This window comes from Dipodomys merriami, unplaced genomic scaffold (assembly GCF_024711535.1).
Source record: "Dipodomys merriami isolate MVZ:Mamm:240054 unplaced genomic scaffold, mDipMer1.0.p SCAF_42, whole genome shotgun sequence".
Classification (NCBI taxonomy): Eukaryota; Metazoa; Chordata; class Mammalia; order Rodentia; family Heteromyidae; genus Dipodomys; species Dipodomys merriami.
The window spans coordinates 2,405,587-2,427,821 of NW_027205826.1; the positions used below are offsets into that span (position 1 = coordinate 2,405,587).

Here is a 22,235-nt window from a genome sequence, read left to right on the forward strand (position 1 = left end):
CACCTGCCCTGGGCCTTAGAGCTCAGATGTTGCCAAGATGAGCAGGGGAAGGGAAGGCGAATTGTGCGCCCTTGAGTGGCCTTGTGTACCTGCTGGGAAGAGAATGGGGGGAAAAGCCAAAGCCTTTGGGCCAAGCCTGGGCCCTGTCCCCAACTGGTCCAGGAGCTTTGGAACCCCAGTGCTAAAGTTTCCTTTTCCCTTGGGGCCTACAGCGGCCCTGTGAAGAGACTGGCATGGGAGCCTCCCCCTCCCGCCGGCCCTGCCCAGGGGCTGTGGAGTTCCCTGAGACACAAGCTGGCCCCTCTTTACACAGCTTGACCTGTCACCTGCATGGAATGTCACCTGTGGGGTGGAACAGTTTGCGCCATTGGCTGCCTGCTGGAGCAATGCCTGCGGAGCCCCACCCCAGAGCCTGCCCCACCCCTGCCCACATCTGAGGTTTAGTCCGGGAAGGCCTGTCAGCTTTGGGTAGGGCACTGCCTGGCTTGGCTGTGTGGCCTGGTCCTGTGGCCCTTTGCAGTGAGCCCTGGACCCTCTCCAGGGCCTCTGTGGGAGGTGGGGTGGGGCTGGGCTGCCCACAGGGCCCACTTCCCGGCTCAGGCCCCCGGGGGAAGATCCTCTAGGAATGCCAGCTGGAGAAAGATACAGGTTGCCTGGGAGACAGCCAACCCCTCCAAGACAGTGACACGGTGCCCCATTCCCCGGCTGCCCGCCCTCCACCCTCCCCTGGCACACAGGCAGCCCCGGGGCTCTTTGCATCATCCTGTGGCTTTGCTGTCTTCACCCAGCGGCTGTGGGGCAGCAGAGGGAAGGGCAGAGCTGAGCACCATGGCGACACGCCTTTCTGACCCCCAGCGGTTGCGTCGGGCCATCAAGATAAGACGCAGAGGAGCTGGAGATCTCCCAGATGCCCGGGCCCAGGCAGCACAGCAGGTAGGAGGGACCCTGGGGCGGGGGGGGGGGGGGGGCGGCGGGGGAGAGGAGCTGGTGCTGGGGGCTGCCTAGCGCCTGCCCAGAGGCTTTGGTGTATAGGTGTATGGGACCCTTCCTGGCTGTCTGCCTCTACCTACCTGCCTCCCCTGCCCCCCCATGGGTCCTGGGCAGCAGGCTGGGTTAGCAGAGCTGCATCTACCATTTCTTTGGACTACCAAGGGTTTCTCAGGTCTGGGACCTGAGTCTGTCTAGCCCCCTCTCTTTAGCAGACCTGATCTTGTCCCAGGGCAGTGTTCTTGCTACCAGCACTGGGGTACTGGGGACCCCTGAGCCACCCTAGGCCTACCCAGCATCCCCCTCCAGCCCCCTCATCTCAGCGCTGGGCCTCATTTCCGCTGCTGGGGTGAGGAGCAGGCTGATAAGCTTTGCTGTTTCCTCTGGGGCAGGAAGGTGGGGTGGCGGGGAAGGGGGGAGGTGGCACAGGGCCCGTGGCTGGGCCAGCTGAGCACCCATGGACCTCAGCGGTAACAGGCCAGGGGAGCAGCAAGGCAGGCCAGGGGCCAGTCCCCCAGGAGACCTGCCATGGGAACAGGTATGAGGTGCTGGTGGGCCCGGAAGCTGGGGTGCGGGGTTCTGCTGCCCTAGGCCTAGACCTTGCCTGGCCAGGGAGAGGTCACCAGGAAGCCTGGCCTTTCCATCTTGCTCTCCAGATCAAGCCCCCATCGCACCACTTCTCGCGTGAGGAGGTAAGAGGATGGGGTACAGGGAGAGGAGGTAGCAGCCTTGCATCCTCCGGGACCTTCTGGGGATGTCCCTCAGCCCAAGCCCAGGGAGGACTTCTGAGTCTCAGCCTCTTCCCCTGCGAACACCACTTCCTGTCCCTGCGTGGGGACGGCGTGAGGTATGGGTACTGGGGATGGCTGAGGGGAGGAGGGGGTCACGAGGGTCCCGTGGGGTCCCCACTGTGTCTCAGCGGGACCTGCTGTATGAGGAAGCACTCTACACTGTCCTGCACCGCGTGGGTCATCCTGAGCCCAACCACGTGATCCAGGCCTCCGAGCTGCTTCAATACCTGCAGGAGGTGAGCCAGTCCCCGCCTCATGCGCCGTGCTGTCCCACCTGGACTCTAGAGCCCACCCTTCCCAGCCTGGCCACCCCCTTTGGGTCTGCAGCCTCCACATGCCTGCCTCCCCCTCACGGCCTCCTCCCTAGGCCTTCCAGGTACCCCCGGAGGAGCACCAGCAGATCCTGCAGCGTGTCAAGGAGCTCGAGGTAACCTGGGCACCTAAAGAAAGAGGAGGCTGTGCTCCCCGCCCCCCGAACCCCCACCCAGGGACTCAGCAGCCCCCTCCCGTCCCTCCAGAAGCCAATATTTTGTCTGAAGGCAACGGTGAAGCAGGCCAAAGGCATTCTGGGCAAGGATGTCAGTGGTAAGTAGGGGGTGTCCCTGAGAATCTTCTCCCTTCTTCTTCCTCTCCCATCACAGACTAGCCCCGAACTCTTGGCAGGAGCTTTCCTTTCCCAAGCATCCCCAGGGCAGGCCCTGCACTTTTTGGCGTCTGGGCTAGACGGGGCCCTGTGTAGGTTTAGCCCAAAGGGCTGAGGAGGTTCTCTCCAGGGAGCCTGGCCAACGCCCTGGTGTCTCTTCTCCCAGGATTCAGTGACCCCTACTGTCTGCTGGGCATCGAGCAGGGCACGGGCATGCCCGGGGGCAGCCCCGGGGCTCGGCGTCGGCAGAAGGCGGTGGTGAGACACACCATCCCCGAGGAGCAGACCCACCATACCCGGGTCATCAACCAGACCCTCAACCCCGTGTGGGAGGAGACATTCATCCTGTACGTGACCCCGCCCCAAAGGTCTCCCCGTCCCTCAGGCTGAGCTTCCTCAGTCCACGACAGCAGTGAAGCCAACAGTCTTCCCGGCTTAGCCCTGAGCAGTCGAAGGTAGAAAGAACCCTGACATAAATGCTGCACGTGTGTGTGCCTGGTGCTGTGGTACACGCCTGTCCTCCCAGACAGAAGCAGGAGGATGTAGCGAGACCTTGACTGTACCTACATTCACCCGTGCATGCATGCCACACATAGTGGTCATGAGAAGAGCCGAACGTCTTCCCTTGAAGGAGGGAGGTGTGTGGTTGGGCAAGGACCAGGTACTTCGCAGAAAGAAGCGCCGCTGGGTGCTGGTGGCTCACATTTATTATAATGCCAGCTCAGAAGCCTGAGATTTTAGGATCGTAGTTCCAAGTCAGCCTGGGTGTGAAAGTCTGTGAGACTTTCCTCCAATAAACTACTAAGAAAAAGATGGAAGTGGTGCTGTGGCTCAAGTAGTACTGTGGCTCAAGTAACAAGCTAGGCCCTGAGTTCAAGTCCCAGGACTAGCACAAAAAAGTAAAATAAAAGGGAAGGAAGGGAGGGGGGGAAGAAGGGAAGGAGGGAGGGAGGAAGGAAGGAAAGGAAGGAAGGAAGGAAGGAAGGAAGGAAGGAAGGAAGGAAGGAAGGAAGGAAGGAAGGAAGGAAGGGAGAGACTCCATGATGGGCAATATTGGAGTTACTAGCTCTGAGCTGGGGTCTGGTGTGGGGGTGTACCTCAACCATGCTCTTTTGTCCCTACAGGGAGTTTAATGACATAGCCAATGCGAGTTTTCACCTGGACATGTGGTGGGTGACATGCCCTCTGGGGGGGGGGTGGTAGGAAGGAGAAGGGAGGAGAGGTAAGGGCAGCAGGGTTGACTTCCTAAAGGGCTCATGTGCTCTCTCTGTCTCTCGCTCAAACCTCTGGCCCACCAGGGACCTGGACACCGTGGAATCTGTCAGACAGAAGCTCGGGGAGCTCACAGATCTGCACGGACTCCGGAGGTGGGTGCTGAGGGCTGCGAGGGACACGGGTGGAGAGGGAGGGGGACAGGTTCCTCACCCCTGCGTGGACGCTGCCTAACACAGGATCTTCAAGGAGGCTCGGAAGGACAAAGGCCAGGATGACTTTCTGGGCAACGTGGTTCTGAGGCTGCAGGTGAGATGGGGTTGGGGAGAGAGAGGGGCCTAAAAAGAGGAATAGGGAATGTCAGGCCCTGCTGGCTCATGCCAGTCATCCTAGCTCCTCAGGAGGCTGAGATCTGAGGATCATGGTTCAAAGCCAGCCTGGGCAGGAAAGTCCGAGAGACTCTGATCTCCAATAAACCACTCAGAAAACTGGAAAGTGGCGCTGTGGCTCAAGTGGTAGAGCGCTCCCCCTGAGCTGAAAGAGCTGAGGGACAGCGCTCAGGCCCACAACTGATGGGGAAAATAAGAGTTGCAGGGAGGGGAGTGTGGAGGGTTCTGGGGAGAAGCTCCTGGTCTGCACCTAACTGAGCCTGGGCACTGGACACCCCCACCCCACCCCATGGCCTTTCCTCTCCCATCTCTAACTCCATGAGAAGTCCTGGTACTCATTGGGGGTCCCCCACCTGCCAGGACCTGCACTGTAGAGAGGACCAATGGTACCCCCTGGAGCCCTGCACGGAGACCTACCCGGACCGGGGCCAATGCCATCTCCAGTTCCAGCTGATTCACAAGAAGGTGGGTCTGGGGCCTGAGCCAGGATCTGTGTCCCATGGCCTCAGTGCCCTGGCCGGGTGGGCAGCCTATCTCAGCTGTTAGCTACACCGGTCCCATTACAGAGAGCCACTGTGGCCAGCCGCTCCCAGCCCAGCTACACCGTGCACCTCCACCTTCTGCAGCAGCTCGTGTCCCATGAGGTCACCCAGCACCAGGTACTGCCCGCCCAGGACTGGGCACAAGGGGGCCACCTGTCAGCTCCTGATAGCTCTCTGCCGTTCTCTTCAGGAGGGCAGTACCTCCTGGGATGCGTCACTCAGTCCCCAAGCCGCCACCATCCTCTTCCTCCATGCCACACAGAAGGACATATCTGACTTTCACCAGTCCATGGCGTGAGTACACACCCCTGTAGAACCTCTGGACAGCTGGCAGCCCAGTCAGAAACCAAGGGAAGACTAGTGCCCGTGAGTCACGCCTGTAATCCTAGCTACTCAGGAGGCTGAGATCTGAGGATCACGGTTCAAAGCCAGCCTGGGCAGGAAAGTCCATGAGACTCTGATCTCCAATAAAATAATAAGAAAAAGCTGAAAGTGGTGCCGTGACTCAAGTGGTAGAGTGCCCCAAGAGGTAGAGTGCTAGCCTTGAGCAAAGGCAGTGCAGGGACAGAGCGCAGCCCTGGGTTCAAGCCCCAAGACTGACCCACCCCCCCCCCAAAAAAAAAAGCTAGGAAAATGCTCTGGCCCAAACTGTGTGTTTTCAGTTTGAACTTGTCAATTTCAAAAACTATGGAGACTTAGCCTGACACTGGTGGCTCACGCATGTAACCCTGGCTATTGAGGAGACTGAGATATGAGGAACACAGTTCCAAGTCAGCATGGGCAGAAAAATCCCAAAGACTCTTTTTTTTTAAATTTTTTATTCGTCTTGGGATTTGAACTCTGGGAAAGTAGCTGGGCAGCCAGTGGCTCATGCCTTATTATCCTAGCTACCCAGAAGGCTGAGATCTGAGGATCTCAGTTCAAAGCCAGCCTGGGCAGGAAAGTCCATGAGATTATTATCTCCAGTTAACTACCAGAAAACCAGAAGTGGTGCTGTGGCTCAAGTGGTAGAGCACTCACCTTGAGCTGAAGAGCTGAGGGACAGCGACTGGAGTCCAAGCCCCACAACTAACAAAAGGAGGGGGAAAAAAGTACAGCCATAGCTTCATTTCTGACTTTTTAAGGTGCTGAATTGGAGATAAGAATCTCTTGGACTTTTCTGTCCAGGCCAACTTTGAACTATAAGCATCAGATCTCAGCCTCCTGAGTAGCTAGGGTATAGGCATGAGCCACCAATGCTCAGCCTGAAATCTGGAAATGTAACCATCACAAATAGCCCATCTTAACAGATGTGTGATTTGAAAAGCATCCACGCATGTCACCTTCAGCCTCTAGTTTTAGCCTGTCTGTTGATGGGACTCCATAGGCGCTTTACAGCAGGGGTGCCGAGCCTGGGAGGGACGCGGATGGTTTCCTGCCCCCTGCAGGCAATGGCTGGCCTACAGCCGCCTCTACCAGAGCCTGGAGTTCCCTAGCAGCTGCCTCCTGCACCCCATCACCAGCATGGAATACCAGTGGGTCCAGGGCCGGCTCAAGGCAGAGCAGGTAGGTGGGGTCATGAGGGGGGGAAGGGGAGCTGGAGACTGTGAGGAGCTTTCCCCCTTCTCCTCCTCCCCCCTCCTCCTCCTCCTCCCTCCTCTTCCTCCTCCTCCCCCTTCCTCCTCTTCCCCCTCCTCCTTCTCTTCCTCCTCCTCTCCTCCCTCCCTCTTCCTCCTTCTCCCCCCTCCTCTTCCTCTTCTTCCTCCTCCTCCTCCCCCTCCTCTTTCCCCTCCTCCTCCTTCTCTTCCTCCCCCTCCTCCCTCCCTCTTCCTCCTCCTCTTCCCCCTCTTCCTCTTCCCCCTCCTCTTCCTTCTCCTCCTCCTCCTCCTCTTCCTCCCCCCTCCTCCATCCCTCTTCCTCCTCCTCTTCCCACTTCTCCTCCTCCTCCTCCTCCTCCTCCCCCCTCCTCTTCCCCCTCCTCCTCCTTCTCTTCCTCCCCCTCCTCTCTCCCTCTTCCTCCTCCTCTTCCCCCTCTTCCTCTTCCCCCTCCTCTTCCTCCTCATCCTCCTCCCCCCTCCTCCCTCCCTCTTCCTCCTCCTCCTCCTCCTCTTCTTCTTCCTTCTCCTTCCTTTCTTCTTCTGTGCCAGTCAGTACTGGGACTTAAACTTAGGACCTAGGCACAATCCCTTAGCTTTTTCACTCAAGGCTGGCATTCTACCACTTGAGTCATACCTCCAGTTCCAGCTTTTTGCTGGTTAACTAGAGATAAGAGTTTCATAGACTTTCCTGCCTGGGCTGGCTTTGAATTGCAATCCTCAGTTCTCAGCCTCCTGAGTAACGAGGATTACAGGCCTGGGCCACTGGTGTCCAGCTCCTGGCATAGGTAGTCCTTACCTAGTGGCATTTCGTGTCTTTGCAGCTGGAGGAACTGGCCGCCTCGTTCACCTCTCTGCTGGCCTACGGCCTGTCTCTCATCCGGAAGTTCCGCTCGGTCTTTCCTCTCTCTGTCGCTGACTCCCCAGTCCGGCTGCAGTCTCTCCTCAGGTCAGTGGCTGCCCTTCTGCAGGGCTTAGGGAGGAGGCTCAGGGGGCACCTGCAGGGGTGAGGAGGCCTACCGGATAAGCACTGGCAGAAGCGGGGTGGGGTGGGGGTGGTAAGCTTGTGAATGACCGCTGTCTCCCAGGGTCCTGGTACAGATGTGCAAGATGAAGGCCTTCAGAGAATTGTGTCCTGACAGTGCTCCGCTGCCCCAGCTGGTGACCGAGGCCCTGCGGGTAGGCGCCTCCCTGGGGCAGGGAAAGGGCTGGGCCCCGCAGTATCTCCTTCCTCACCGCCTTTCTGCCAACAGACTGGCACAATTGAGTGGTTTCACCTGAAACAACAGCACCATCAGCCCATGGTACAGGTAGAGGACAGGGGCAAGGGCTGGGGCTGGAGATGGGGCCTGGGGATAAGGTTGGGGGCTGGGCTGGGGCTGAGAATGGGGACGAGGCTGAGGCTGGGGGTGGGGACTGAGACTTGGGCTGGGGCTGGAGATGGGGCTGGGGGCGGGGCTGGAGGCAGGCTGGTTGCCCCTGTAGCCCTGCTCAGCCCTTCTGGGTCTGGGCCAGGGCGTGCTAGAGGCCGGCAAAGCCTTGCTGAACCTGGTCCAGGACATCACAGGCGACCTGCACCAGTGCCAGCGCACGTGGAACAAGATCTTCCACAAGTGAGCAGGTGCTGGTGGGAAGATGGTGGGGTCCAGGGCCTGACGGCACCCGGGGGGTCAAACCTCGCCTGCTGCCTTTCCTCCAGTGTCCTCAAGATCGACTTCTTCCCCTTGGCCTTTCTGGAGCTGCAGTGGCTGGTGAGACCCTCTTACCATCCCCAGGCCGCGCCCCTCTGCCCATCTCCAGGGCCTTCCTACCACTACTTTCCCCTGCAGGTGGCTAAGCGGGTGCAGGACCACACGGTGGCAGTGGGCAGCCCCGTGTCCCCGCAGATGGGCGAGAGTCTGTTCCAGCTTTATGTGAGCCTCAAAGAGCTCTACCAACTGGGGCCAGACCCCTCAGACAGGTGATTAGCCCCACCTGCTTGTAGGCGGGCTGGGTGGTGGGCAGTCAGGGGAGAAGAGAATAGTCAAGGGCGGTGCCCATGGGCACCTGCCCCCTCCTTCCCACCTTCCCCAGGGTAAGGGGGGCCCTGGCTCTCCACAGGGAGGGAGTCCTGCCTCTGGATGGTTTCCACCGCTGGTTCCAGCCTGCGATCCCCTCCTGGCTACAGAAGACCTACAGCGTGGCCCTGGAGCGGGTGCAGCGTGCTGTGCAGATGGACAAGGTCAGGATGAGACCTTGAGGGTGGGGTGAGGCTGAGGCTTCTGTGTTAGGCTCAGGGCTGGTACCTTTCCTCCAGGTGCTGGGTGTGTGTAAAGCGAGGCTTGGTACTCTAGTGCTGACTGGCTGTCTTTGCGTGCAAGCTGGGGGGGGTGGTAGGGGGTGGAGGTAGGAGGCAAGGTCTGGACAGAACTCTGCTTTTTTGGGGGGGAGGGGGTGTGGGGCTTGAACTCTGGGCCTGGGCGCTGTCCCTCAGTTCTTCAGCTCAAAGCTAGCACTCTACCACTTGAGCCACAGTGCCACTTCTGGCTTTTTCTGTTTATGTGGTACTGAGGAATCGAACCCAGGGCCTCATGAATGAGAGGCAAACACTCTACCACTGAGCCACCTTCCCAGCCCCCTGGTCTGGCTTTGAACCAAGATCCTCAGATCTCAGCCTCCTGAGTAGCTAGGGTTACAGGCCACCAGCACCACCACCACCTGGCAGAACTCTGCTTTTCTTCCCTTGAACCTCCAGCTCAACTCTGTGCTTGCTAGTATGGGGCTGGATTTGTCTAAGTCCTGAACCCTTTCCTTTCCTTTTCTTTTCCTTTCCTTTCCTTTCCTTCTTTCTTTCTTTTTTTTTCTTTCTTCCTTTCTTTCTTCCTCTCTTTCTTTCTTTCTTTCATTGGTTGTGGGGCTTGAACTCTGGGCCTGGGCACTGTCCTTCAGCTCTTCAGCTCAAGGTGAATGCTCTACCACTTGAGCCACCGTGCCACTTCCGATTTTCTGGTGGTTCATTGGAGATAAGAATCTCACAGACTTTCCTGCCTGGGCTGGCTTTGAACCACGATCCTCAGATCTCAGCCACTTGAGTAGCTAGGATTACAGACGTGAGCCACCAACGCCCGGCTTGAACCCTCCTTTCTAAATGCTTCCCTTTCCCCCTAGTTGGTGCCCCTTGGAGAGCTGACCAAGCACAGCACGTCAGCTGTGGATCTGTCTACCTGCTTTGCTCAGATCAGCCACACTGCGCGGCAGCTGGACTGGCCGGACCCAGAGGAGGCCTTCATGATTACTGTCAAATTCGTGGAGGTTTGGAATTTTCTCCGCCTTTGTAAAACCCCCTCACTACCACCCCACCCTGTCTTTCCCAGCTCTCCCACGAGCAGCCTCCCAAGGCCTGGGTCCTAACTCTTCCCACATTGCTGGGATTCCTAATCCCCCTATTTACCCTATTTCTCACACATTATCAATCCTCTCTGACCCCCACTCCAGGACACCTGCCGGCTGGCCCTGGTATACTGCAGCCTGATAAAGGCCCGGGCCCGAGAGCTCTCTGAAGGCCAAAAGGATCAGGGCCAGGCAGCTAACATGGTAGGGGGAGCTGGGGAGCAGAGGGCCGGCCAGGGTGCTGGTGTGCTGGTGGCAGTGTCCGGACACCCTGCATTCCTCTGCCCACGCCTGCCCCCAGCTGTGCGTGGTGGTGAATGACATGGAGCAGCTGCGGCTGGTGATTGGCAAGCTGCCCACACAGCTGGCCTGGGAGGCACTGGAGCAGCGGGTTGGAGCCGGGCTGGAGCAGGGGCAGCTGCAGAACACACTCCATGCCCAGCTGCAGAGTGCACTGGCTGGGCTGGACCATGAGATCCGCACAGGTGTCTGCACCCTGGCTGAGCAGGTATGTTGTTTGACCCCACAGTGAACCTGTTCTGGCCCCCAACAGGATTCCCTACTTCCTAAACTCTGTGTATGTGTGTGTGTGTGTGTGTGTGTGTGTGTGTGAGCGTGGGTGTGTGTGCACACGTGCGCACTGGGGCTTGAACTCAGGGCCTTGACGCTGTCCCTAAGCTTTTGTGCTCAAGGTTAGTACACTAGTAATGGCACCACTGGCTTTTTGATGGTTCATTAGCGATAAGACTCTCACAGGCTGGGTGCCAGTGGCTCACACCTATAATCCTAGCTATTCAGGAGGCTGAGATCTGAGGATCATGGTTCAAAGCCAGCCCGGGCAGAAAGGTCCGTGAGACTCTGATCTCCAGTAAACCACTAGAAAAGCGGAAGTGGTGCTGTGGCTCAAGAGGTAGAGCAATCGCCTTGAGCTGGGGAGCTGAGGGACAGTGCGCAGAGTTCAAGCCCCATGACCGACAAAACAAAAAAAGACTCTCACAGATGTGTTCAGGCTCTGGTTTTCAGTGGGGATCCTCAGATCTCAGCCTCCTGAGTAGCTAGGATTACAGACATGAGCCACCAATGCCCAGCCCTTAACTTAAATTCTGGTCCCAAGTGAAATCTTTTTTGTTGTTGTTGTTGGTCATGGGGCTTGAACTCTGGGCCTGGGTGCTGTCCCTGAGCTCCTCAGCTCAAAGCTAGCACTCTACCACTTGAGCCACAACCCCACTTCTGGTTTTCTGGTGGTTTATTGGAGATAGAGTCTCACAGAGTTTCCTGCCTGGGCTGTCTTTGAACCACAATCCTCAGATCTCAGCCTCCTGAGTAGCTAGGATTACAGGTGTAAGCCACTGGCACCCAGCTAGGTTTTTGTGTTTGGTTTCACACCCCCCTCCCCCAATCATGGGCTTGAACTCTGGGCCTGGGCACAGTCCCTCAGCTCTTCAGCTCAAGGCTAGCGCTCTACCAGTTGATCCACAGTACCACTTCCAGCTTTTTCTGTTTTATGTGGTGCTGAGGAATCGAACCCAGGGCCTCATGCATGCTAGGCAAGCACTCTACCACTGAGCCACCTTCTCAGGCCCCAAGTGAACCCTTTTACAACTCATTTCCTGGCTTCCCTCCGCTCTGGGTCCCCAGCTGGAGGCGGGTATCGCCAAGCAGATCCAGAAACTCGTCGGTGTCAGGGATTCGGTGCTGCCGGAGGACGTGAGTGCTTCTCCCGCTTGCTGACCTAAAACTGCTCTGCTCAGCCCCTTCTGTGGGCCTGGGGTCTCCGAGGGGGTTGGGGGGATAGAGTTGAGGACCTTGGAGGTGTTAGAGAACAGTCCCCCAGACTCGGGCAGAGTCTACTGTCTCCCTGAGCCTCAGTTTCCTCAGAGGAGCAGTTGGCACACATCTGTCTCAGTGCCTACGGCTGCGCAGTGTATGCGAGTCTGCTGGCCTCGGTGGCCACAGGCGATGCGTACCTCTCATGGTTTGGGGGGAGACTGGTCATTCATTCATCAACAGTTGAGTAAAAGCTCACGTTGTCGCAGACGCTGGTTTCACAGTGGGTTGTTTACAGAACTAGGTTACACTTCCTGATTTCCTAGAGCGCTGGGGAGGGGCGGTGAAGGAAAGCAAAGTATAGAAGTCTATGTAACTATAGCCTTAGGTACAGCTGTGAGACACGGCATCTGGTGGAGTAGGTTAGGTAAGGATACCAACGAAAGTGAAAAGTAGAACAGAAAGGGGGGAGGAGGTAGCAAAGGGTTCTATTTTTCTATTTGTTTATTTAATTTATTTTTTTGTCAGTTGTGGGGATTGAACTCTGGGCCTGGGCGCTGTCCCTCAGCTCTTCAGCTCAAGGCTACTGCTCTACCACTTGAGCCACAGCGCCACTTCTGGTTTTCTAGTGGTTTATTGGAGATAAGGGTCTCACAGACTTTCCTGCCCGGGCTGGCTTTGAACCGTGATCCTCAGATCGCAGCCTCCCAAGTAGCTCGGATGACAGGTGTGAGCCACCAGTGTCCGGCTAAGGGTTGTGTTTTTAGAAAGTGGCTGGGGAAGGCTAGAGGAGGGTGAACAGCTGATCCAAAAACCTGCCAGAAACAAGGGAAAGCGCTATGAGCTTCTAGAGGAATTGCATTTCAGGCAGGAATAGCCAGGGCACAGGTCTGGGGGAGCACTGGGCCTGCAGAGCACGCAGGACACACAGGAGGGCAGTGTGGCTGGATATTTTGAGTGATGGGAAGAGCTGGGCAGGGGCCAGGTACACAGACTTCTCCTCTGGGTCCAAGGAAGGGAATGAGGGCAGGATCCAAATGGACCTGAGCCTGATACATACCCCACCCCTTCCCAGGCCATTCTGCCCCTGATGAGGTTCTTGGAGGCGGAGCTTTGCTACATGAACACCAACCTGGTGCAGGAGAATTTCAGCAGGTCTGAACAGCCCCGTCCTGTGATGATGCCCCACGCCCCACCTCTCAAGGTCTTAGCATCCATCAGGGAGTGTGTGGTGAACCCCTTCAGCGACCTCTAGACCGTGCAACCAGCCTCTGCTTAAATGCTTGCTCCTAGGACCGGGAGCTCACTGGCTTACCTGCCTGCCTCCTATCTCATGCTTCAGTGCAAGTTCTTCCACAGGCTGAGCTGAAAGCTGCCTATTCGTTCTCCCTTAGTCAGTGCCCTTGATCACAGGTCTGGCCTCTTCTGAGCACAAATGGATCGCAGAAGGTGCCACAAGCAGGGTCTGTGCACAGGAAGTACAATGACTTATCTGTAGTATTGTGATCTGCTGCCCAAGTGCTGGGATTAAAGGCATGTACCACCATGCCCTGCTGGCAATGCCATCTTGAATTATGATTCTGACACCAGGATCCAAACATCCTTTGCCACTTTTTTTTTGCCAGTCCTGGGGTTTGAACTCTAGGCCTGGGCACTGTCCCTGAGCTTCTTTGGCTCAAAGCTAGCACTCTACCACTTGAGCCACAGCGCCACTTCTGGCTTTTTCTGTGTAGGTGGTGCTGAGGAATCGAATGCAGGGCCTGATGCATGCAAGGCAAGCGCTCCACCACTGAGCCACCTTCCCAGCCCTTGCCACTATTTTGTGGTTTATTAGAGTTCCAACAAACCTTGGGAAGCCAACCAACCCTATCCGTAATTACCTGCCAGACCCGGTCCTAGCTTTATCTGTTGGGCAGGTAGAAGGGGTAATAGGGGAGGGCCAGAGTCTCCGAGGCTTCTCCTTTCTCAAGAGTGTCTTTTCTTCTACCTCCCATCATCCTGTTTTGTGTCTGACACGCCTTTGCCATTGGCCAGCCTTCTGACCCTGCTCTGGACTCACTCGCTCACCATACTGGTGGAGGTGGCTGCCTCCCAGAGGAACTCGCCCCTGGCCTCTAACAGGCTGAAGGTAGCCCTGCAGGTAACCATGCTGGCTATAAGGGTAATAATTCTGGAGGAGGATGCCTGGGGCCAGCATTTATTTATTTTTTTGTCTCTCTCAGGGCCTGTATGCCTGCTTCCATGCTCGAGGCTGTGGCCTGCCACAAGAGGCCCTGCACACAGCCACTTTCCAGGTAAGGATGGCAGGTCAGGAAGAATGCTGTTCTGTACTTAACCTTTGTCCTGGGTTAATGATGTAATTCGTGGAACTCAGAGCACAATGAAAAGGAGTCCCCCCCCCCCCCCCCGCCCCAGCCCCCGTTTAAAGTTATTCTGAATTTTTGGCTGACAGAGTAGCTTAAGTGGGAGCGCACCTGCCTGAATTCCAGCTTAGTACTGAGAAAAGGAAGCATGCATTATAAGCAAGCAGAATGCTGGTAGCTCACATCTGTGATCCTCAGGAGCCCGAGATCTGAGGATTACCCAGTTCAAAGCCATCCTGGGTAGGAAAGTCCATGAGACGCTTTATCTCAATTAACCACCCAAAAGCCAAAAGTGGGGGAGTGGCTCAAATGGTAGGGTGCCAGCCTTGAGTGACAAACCTCAGAGATAGTGCCCAGATCCTAAGTTTAAGCCCCACTACTGCCTCCCGCCAAAGAAAGATGGCGGCAGAAGAGCAGTCACTCAAGTGTGGAGTCCTTGAAAGCACAGGGTCCTGTGTTCCCTTCTTGCTGGGCCTGGTCAATTCCATGATCAGGCACATGAGTGTGCGCCTGGCTGTGACCCTGCAGGCGCTGCAGAGGGACCTGGAGCTGCAGGCAGCGTCTACCCGCGAGCTCATCCAGGAGTACTTCTGCAGCCGCATCCAGCAGCAGGTACGGCTCCCGCTCTGCACCCACCGCGGCCTGCAGGCGCACCTGCCCAGGTCTCCTCCTGCTGACCTTGGACCTATCCCCCACGCCAGGCAGAAACCACCTCCGAGGAGCTGGGTGCCGTCACCGTCAAAGCCTCCTACCGCGCCTCAGAGCAGAAGCTACGCGTGGAGCTGCTCAGTGCCTCCAACCTGCTGCCCCTAGACTCCAATGGTGAGTGGCGGCTGCCCACGGGCCACGCCCTGCGGCTGCTCCATGTGACTCCTGGTTACCAGGAAGGGTCATGCTGCTCTGGGGGTGTCTGCTGGGAGGACTCAGCCAGTGCCCCCTCCCCTGGGCTTCTCACCAGGCTCCAGTGACCCCTTCGTCCAGTTGACCCTGGAGCCCAGGCACCAGTTCCCCGAGTTGGCCCCACGGGAGACCCAGAAGCACAAGAAGGACCTCCACCCATTGTTTGATGAGACCTTTGAGTTGTGAGTGGGTCCCCACTCTCCTCCCAGCCTTCCCCTTCCTTCCTCCTGGGTCTTCCTCTATGAGCCTCTGAGATGATCACATTGGCCAGAGGGAAAGGGCACTTGGGACACCAGTTTGCCTCCTGCTGGGCCCTGGTGGCTCAGGACTCTAAGCCTTAGCTGCTCAGGAGGCTGAGATCTGAGGATTGATTCGAGTTTGAAGCAGCCCAGGCAGGAAAGTCTGTAAGACTCTTCTTTCCAATGAGCCACCAGAAAACCAGAAGTGGCACTGTGGCTCAAAGTGGTAGAGTGCTAGCCTTGAGCACAAAAGCTCAGGGACAGCGCTCAAGCCCTGAGTTCAAACTCCACAACTGAAACCCTTCCCCACCCCCACCCCCCCCCCTGCTGCCTGGAAAAAAAAAAAAAGCATTGGCTTCCTCTAAGGGAAAGGGGCAGATTCCTATCCAATTCAGAGGCTTCTAGAGAAGTCTTGTCCCTGACATGCCTAAGTGTGGCCCAAGGCCACAGATCTGTTTTTATTTTCATTTAATTTTTTGCCAGTGCTGGGGCTTGAACTATCCCTGAACTGCTGCTGCTGCTTCCTCCTCTTCTTCCTCCCCTTCCTCCTCCCCCTCCTCCTCTTCCTTCTCTTCTCTTCCTCCTCCTTTTTTTTTTTTTCTTCCAGTCCTGGGGCTTGAACTCAGGCCCTGGGCGCTGTCCCTGAGCTTCTTTTGCTCAAGGCTAGCACTCTACCACTTGAACCACAGCGCCACTTCTGGCTGTTTCTGTTTCTGTGGTACTGAGAAATGGAACCCAGGGCTTCACGCATGCTAAGCAGACACTCTACCAGAGCTTCTTCTGGCTCAAGGCTAGAGCACTTGAGTCACAGCTCTACTTTCAGCTTTTTTGGTCATTTATTGGAGATGAGTCTTACAGATTTTCCCGCCCAGGCTGGATTTGATCCTTAGATCTCAGCCTCCTCAGCAGCTAGGATCACAGGAATGAGCTGTTGGTGCCCGGTTGAAGCACCAGCCGGTGGCCAGAGCAGGTGTTTCCGCCACATGGCTGTGACACGCATGGCTGAGAGCCGATCTGGCGATGTCTGACCTCCACAAGGGGCACGGGAGAGGTGATGGCACTTTCTGGGCAGGTGGCTGAGCCTGATGGTCTCTGCCAGCCTAGTGCCTGCTGAGACGTGCACCAAGGATGGGGCGTGCCTCCTGCTCACCGTGCTGGACCACGACACGCTGGGAGCCGACGACTTGGAAGGGGAGGCCTTCCTGCCGCTGCGTGCAGTCCCGGGGCTCAGAGGCTGCGAGGAGGCTGCCGAGGCGCCTCAGACTCGCCTGCCCCTCACGTATCCCACACACAACGGTAGGCAGGAGTCCCGGGGCAGGGAGGGGCAGGATGCTGGAAAAGCACAGCAGGGGCCCCCTAGAGAGACCGCCTAGGGAGATGAAAGCCAGCGCAACCAGCGCCTTGGCTCCTGCGTCTGAGAAGCCCAGCAAACCCCTTGACCTAACAGAGATCAACCGGTGAGGTCCGCAACCGGTGAGGTCCGCGGCGTCCCACGGTTAAAGGCAGCCATCGTCTCAGCTGCTGTGTCAGGCTGGTTTCCTTTCAGGTTGGAGGGGGCTGGGGTGAGCAGTGCTTTATCTCCCAACCCAGGCACTGCCTCCCTCCCACAGCCTGACCCTCAAACCCTTCTCTCCACAGGGCACTCAATCCTGCAGCTGTTGGAAGGCCGGAAGGGTGACCGTGAGGCCCAGGCGTTCGTGAAGCTCCGGAGGCAGCGGGCCAAGCAGGCCTCCCAGCATGCTCTTCGGGCCGGGCGGTAGCCGTGAGGCTGGGGGAGGGGCCGGCCTCTACGGGGGTCCTGAGATCAGTGGTGGTGGGTCCAGCAGTTGCAGAGCCCAGAGTACAGATACCTCATCTGCTCCTGTTGAAGGCAGGGAAGCCTTAGTGGTGGGACTCCAATAGAAATACCTCCCTCTTCCCTCAAGCCCTGGCCTGTGTCCCGGTTCTCTCTAGAAAAGCTACTGTGGTGGGACGTGGTCCCAAGCTATTGGGCTGGGGTGTGGGCTCCCAGCCTCTATGGGGAGGAGGGGTGGTGGCAGCCGTTTCTGGAGGAGCCCCCCTGGGGCAAGGGACTTTGGTTCTTGGGTGAACGCAGAGCTGGTACTGAGAATCAGGCCGAGACTATCCCTTCCCCTGGACAGCCCTGGCTACCCAGAGATGTTCTTGGCAAAAATAAAAAAATTACCCACAATCCTTTGAGAAAGCCTCCTGGCCTACAGTGGAGCCCCAAAGGCTTGTCCAGCTATATTGACTCCTCCCCAGACCTCAAGACTAAAACAGTGTCTCCATCTGAGTCTGCAGCTTCAGAGCAAGGAGAGATCACAGGAGCAGGGGCACTGGCATCGCTGGTACTTTGGCTGAAGCTCTGAACAGATGGGTTTTACCTGGTACATTGGCTACTTGCAGTTTCTGCCCAGGACGGGGGTCTGCTCGGGGGCGGGAGGCCCAGAGAGCTGGAAGATGGAGGCTGAGGACTGATGGTGGCTCTGGCTGTGGTGAGGTCTGCGTGAGCTGACAGGAGGCAGACAGTGTGGTTCTCACAGCCCGGCCCCTTGTACTGGGTAGGGTGAGGCAGGAGGAAGACAAGGCGCTTCCTCAGGCGACCTGCTTTGTGTGCATGCGTGCAATTCCTCAGGCGACCTGCTTTGTGTGCATGCGTGCAGTTCCTCAGGCGACCTGCTTTGTGTGCATGCGTGCAGTTCCTCAGGCGACCTGCTTTGTGCATGCGTGCAGTTCCTCAGGCGACCTGCTTTGTGTGCATGCGTGCAGTTCCTCAGGCGACCTGCTTTGTGTGCATGCGTGCAGTTCCTCAGGCGACCTGCTTTGTGTGCATGCGTGCAGTTCCTCAGGCGACCTGCTTTGTGTGCATGCGTGCAGTTCCTCAGGCGACCTGCTTTGTGTGCATGCGTGCAGTTCCTCAGGCGACCTGCTTTGTGTGCATGCGTGCAGTTCCTCAGGCGACCTGCTTTGTGTGTATGAGTGCGCGTCTGTCCTGGGGCTTGGACTCAGGGTCTGCCCTGTGGTTTTTTTTTTTTGCTAAAGGCTAGGAAAACAGCTTCACTTCTGGCTTTTTGGTGGTTAATGGGAGGTAAGAGTCTCAGACTTCCCTGACTGGGCTGGCTTCCAACCTCAATCCTCAAATCTCAGCCTCCTAAGTAGCTAGGATTATAGTTGTGAGCCACAGGCTGCTTTCTTGTTAGGCTTTGATGCTAATCATCCAGATGGGAATGCACTGTCTGCTCCTTTGAGACAATGAGGGGCCCAATTGCCTTTGGAAAAATATGAACAAGCAGGAAAGCACTCAGTGGAGGAGGACAAGAGCCCTGAACAGGAACTTCATATTTCGGTCCGTGTCTCAGGATCACGTTGGTCCCAGGGGACACTTGAGCTGCCCTTGGGCCAGGACAGCCCTCCCCGCCCTCCGCCTCCTCAGCTGCCTCCCATTGGCAGGTGTGCACACCGGCTGTTTCTGAGGCAGAGGCAGGCCCCCTCCCCACCTTGCAGTCTGGAGGTCCTCAAGGATTTGGGGCTCCCCCGCCCCATGAAAAGGAACGAACACCGCAAGTTCATATTTTATTTCCAATAGGTTTGCTTTGATTTTTGCATTTTTTGTAAAAAAAAGGAGAAAGTTTTCACGTAATTCATTGAAAGCCCTTTCGTGCTGAGCCCAAGGGGGCCTGGACCGGGGCAGACTCTTCACAGCCCTCTCTGGCTTGCCCAGCACCGAGTGCTGGGAGCGAGGTCACTTTCCTCTGCCCACTCTGCCCGCCCCACCCTGCTGCATCTCTCTGTACAAAACAATTTTTAAAATTGAAGCTAAGACACAATATACATGGGACAGGCACGCACACACATGCACACGGGCGCCTGCCCAGAATGGCAGGACGTCAGCTGCACTCAGAGAGCACCAAGGAATGCATATGGAGCCTCTCCTGAAGAAGAGGGCAGGGCCTGAGCCCCCTTGGTCCTCAGGCCGCACTCCTCCCCACCAATTGCCCTGCTAGCTGCCAGAGGGAGGGGGCGGGCGGCAAGGGAGCCGCGTCCGAGGAGAGGAGGCAGGGATGGGGCGGGCAGTGCCAGCCTGGGAGGCGGTCATGGGACCAGAGAGGCTGTGCTGTGCAGTCTATCTAGGAGGAAAGGACTGAGGGGAAACCCAGGCCTCACGAACCTGAGGGAATAAAGCTGAGCCTTGCCCCGGGAGGGGCTTCAAGGGCCCAGGCAGGGGAGTGGAGCCGGCCCAGCGGCTGGGGCCTGCCAGCTCCTGCAGCTGTCCCCAGGACTACATACTCATTTGGTAGATGGAGGAGCTAAGCTCGCTTAGCCCCCAGCACGCCCTCAGGCCTCCCTGAGGCCCTCACAGTTAGAACTGGGGGACCTGAGGCCTCCCCGTCTGGCCGCCAGCCCTGGCGTGGGGAGGCAGGGCAGGCAGAAGGTTCCCGAAGGCGTCTCCCTTCCCCTCCCCTCCAGCTTCCCACAGCTTCCCACTCCGTCCCACACAGGCCCCAGGCAGGAAGAAGTTAAAAATAGTTAGTTCCTACATTAGAAAAAGAGACAAACAGATTCTCTGCCAAAAGGTCAGTGGGAAAAGAAGGACTTTGTCTCTGAGCGGGGAAGGGTGAGGAGTAGGCAGGGGAGGACTGCAAAATAGTCTTTTCTTCTTTAAAAAGTGCTTGGTAAGTCTGTTTTAAAGTGTGTGTCTATATCTATGTACAGATATACACACAGACACTGTGCACACGCTGGCCACCACACACACCTGCTCACATACATAAATGTATACATATAATCATATACACATACATACATACATACATATCTATATATATATCTATCCATCCATCCATATATATATACATATAGATGTATATATATATATATATATACTTTAAAAAGTCCTAGGTGAGAAGGTCCGGGCCCGGCTGGGCCAGGCCTGAAGGGTCACGACTGAAGGGTGTGGGCCCGGCTGGGTTGGCAGACTGGACACTCACTGCCCTCGGCACAGAGCTCGCACAGCACCGCGTGTTGGCATGGCAGCACTGCCCGGGTCTGCTCCTGACACTTAAGGCATTTCACCGACTGCATGTGGAACACAGCCTGCAAGGAAAGCGACGCGTGGTCCTGAGAATGGTCTTTGCCACCGGCCTGGCCCCAAGATAAGCAAGAAAACCCCCTCGATTCTCACTTTAGCTGCTTTAGAGGAGGAAATGGAGGCACAGGTAGCTTAAAAGCAGTATGCTCACAGCACCCTGCTGGCCAGCTAGGAACAGGGTTCGGGTTCAGGGGCAAGACAGCGTGCCGCTGGCGCTGACGGGGTGGGGGTGCCAGCTGGGCTGCAGTACCCCACCCCTCAGGGCTCAGGCCAGCCCAAAGGTAGATGCCTTCGTGCAGGTGAGCACATTCACCCAGGCCTCCACGTGAGAAACACGAAGCCAGGGGCGATGGAGGCTGAAGGGACCATGAAGGCAAAGAATGCTGTGTCTCAGGGGCATACCACCCTGGGGGCGCAGCAGGGCGCCTGGGAAGGGAGGCGGTGCTGGCGGCCTGTAGTGCGTGCAATGCGCGGGTAGGTGGAGGGTGGAGTAGTTCCTGAGTGGGAGCTGCCGCCCCGGCCTCCCCGGCAGAGCACTCTCTCACCCCTTCCCGGAAGACCAGACTAGCAGGGTGGGCACTGGCTCCATGCTGGGCACAGGTTCTCAAGGGGCCGTGCCCTGGCTGAGGCCAGGGTGCCCCTGTCCCCCCCCCCCCTCGGGGCTGACCTTGTCCACTTGTTCCAGGTGGGCCCGAAGCTGCTTCTGGAGGGAGTAGAGGGTGGAAAGTGAGAGGGCCTCCAGGTCGGGGAAGGCAGGCAGGGCCGGGGGGTTGGGAGCCGCGTGCAGCCGCTCCAGCTCCTCTTGGAGCTTCTTCACCTGCACCTCCAGTGCATTCCGCTGCTCCCGGGCCAGCTCGCACTCGGCGCCCGCCGCGCTGGCCCGCTCACCGGCCTCTTCCGCCTCCTTCTTCCAGGCATCACAAGCCTGTGGGCCCAACACGCAGCACCTCATCACGGTGGCCCCCTGCCCCTGCCCCCCCCCGGCCCCCCCAGAGAGCATCTCCGGGAGCCTGTGTGGGCCACTCTGGCTGTGGGGCCTGCTGGGAAGCTAGGCCTGCTGTCTGGGGAGGGGGCAGGGAGGAGGCTGATGCTGCCTGCAGAGGAGAGTGGTTTCGGGACCTGTAGGAGACTCCCTCTGCGGGCAGGGAAGGAGGCAGGGCCTAGCATGGCAAGAGCCAGTGTGGGGCTCATGCCACGGCCAGCTGGGCTGTAGTTGGACCAAGGTCCATCTCTGACCTAGTGCCCTGGGGTTCTGCAGGGTCCAGGCTTCCAGGGAGAAGCAGGAGGTCCTGTGGCTAGTCTACACAACAGCTTCTGAAGGGGTCCAGGCCTGCGGAGTCCTGACTGGCAAGGTCAGTCCCCCATGGTGGGAAAGGGCATGCTAAAGGTTCTGCTCTGTTCTCCAGGCCCCTGCGTGTCTCCACCCATGCCCACTCTGTGGGGTGGACTAGGGCTGGGCTGCAGGTGGGCGTGGGGCCCAGTACCTGCTTAGCCTGCTTCCAGGACTCCTCCCACTGCTTGATGGTGCCGTTGGCTTCCTCTAGCTCTTGCCGAAGCCGGGCCAGCTCAGCAGCCCCTGGCCCTGATAGGAAGGCAGGAGAAGTGCCTGGGGAGAAGCTTCCAGAGGCAAAATGCTCCCAGATGCTGCTGTTCATCCCGTTCAGACCTGCCCCAGGGAGGGGAGGAACGTCAGCTGGGAAGGGTCCTGGCTAGCCCCGCCCGAGGGCTTCCAGGGAGGGTCTAGACCCTTGGCCATTGTGCCCCGTATGTCAGACCCTGATTCACAGCCACAGGAGAGCAGGCTGCCAGGGTGCCTGCGGCTGAGCCAGACCTCCACAGCTACGCAGTGGCTGCCATCTGAGTTGTGAATCTCAGACCCTCATTTGTAAAGTGAGGCTCTTGTCACCGGCCTGACAGGGACTCAAGGGCTCAGGATGTACCACCTGGGGGCAAAAGATGAAGGTACAGACAGCTTGTGAGTGACCTCACTGTTCAGCTAGAGCTCGGGGATCAATCTTTGCATTCAAGTGTGAGGCTGCAGAGGGTCCTGGCCGGCAAGATCAGGAGATGCAAGGGAAAAGCCACCCGCCAGTGCCTTCCAGGCTGGGAAGGCCAAACTAGAGGAGCCAGGAGCCTCCTGTTTTATAGACAGTTTGTATGTGCTACCAAGAATCACCCCAAAGCAGAGGAGTATAGCAAGAGACAGTGAGGGCCTCTGGCTTCAAAGGCAGGCCTGCTCTTGCTAGTCATTTCAGGTGTCATCTGCTCACCCGCGTCCCTAACCAAGGTGTTTCCTGCACTCTGGCTCCAGGGCAGCCGCTGTGTTTATGAAGTTCCCACGCTTGTCTCTGAGCGCCTGCTGCCCACACA

The 22,235-nt window shown here is 57.7% G+C and overlaps 2 protein-coding genes across 15 annotated transcripts in view; one reads left to right on the top strand and one right to left on the bottom strand.

The window, feature by feature from the left end:
* The first annotated feature begins 451 nt into the window (after positions 1–451).
* Unc13d (unc-13 homolog D) lies at positions 452–16,967 on the top strand. 12 transcript variants are annotated; one of them, XM_069992983.1, is made up of 33 exons: positions 452–468; positions 856–933; positions 1,644–1,679; positions 1,753–2,014; positions 2,146–2,205; positions 2,297–2,363; positions 2,588–2,768; positions 3,546–3,590; positions 3,720–3,788; positions 3,873–3,942; positions 4,383–4,487; positions 4,589–4,681; positions 4,755–4,858; positions 5,992–6,109; positions 6,963–7,087; positions 7,227–7,317; positions 7,392–7,448; positions 7,654–7,751; positions 7,838–7,889; positions 7,968–8,098; positions 8,239–8,359; positions 9,286–9,429; positions 9,613–9,711; positions 9,809–10,015; positions 11,146–11,214; positions 12,350–12,429; positions 13,309–13,414; positions 13,497–13,568; positions 14,166–14,249; positions 14,339–14,459; positions 14,596–14,719; positions 15,876–16,072; positions 16,415–16,967. In XM_069992983.1, exons 2-33 carry the CDS (start codon positions 908–910, stop codon positions 16,534–16,536), a joined length of 3,336 nt encoding a protein of 1,111 aa, XP_069849084.1. In that variant the 5' UTR covers positions 452–468; positions 856–907; the 3' UTR covers positions 16,537–16,967. The 12 variants fall into 12 exon arrangements, with proteins under 12 accessions (XP_069849084.1, XP_069849087.1, XP_069849088.1 ...); XM_069992986.1 differs by lacking the exon at positions 452–468 and adding an exon at positions 475–648 and having other exon boundaries at positions 789–933; positions 1,907–2,014; XM_069992987.1 differs by lacking the exon at positions 452–468 and adding an exon at positions 475–648 and having other exon boundaries at positions 789–933; positions 1,907–2,014; positions 7,392–7,442.
* A 1,374-nt stretch (positions 16,968–18,341) lies between these two features.
* Positions 18,342–22,235, bottom strand: part of Unk (unk zinc finger) — a 30,465-nt gene continuing 26,571 nt past the window's right edge. The window contains exons 14-16 of one of the 3 annotated variants that reach the window (XM_069992996.1): positions 21,350–21,531; positions 20,533–20,790; positions 18,342–19,870 (exon numbers count right to left, since the gene is read on the bottom strand). In XM_069992996.1, coding sequence (XP_069849097.1) covers positions 19,715–19,870; positions 20,533–20,790; positions 21,350–21,531 — 596 coding nt within the window. In that variant the 3' untranslated portion in view covers positions 18,342–19,714. Of the gene's footprint in view, positions 19,871–20,532; positions 20,791–21,349; positions 21,559–22,235 lie in introns of all 3 variants that reach the window. The other 2 variants (XM_069992997.1, XM_069992995.1) reach the window with 2 other exon arrangements.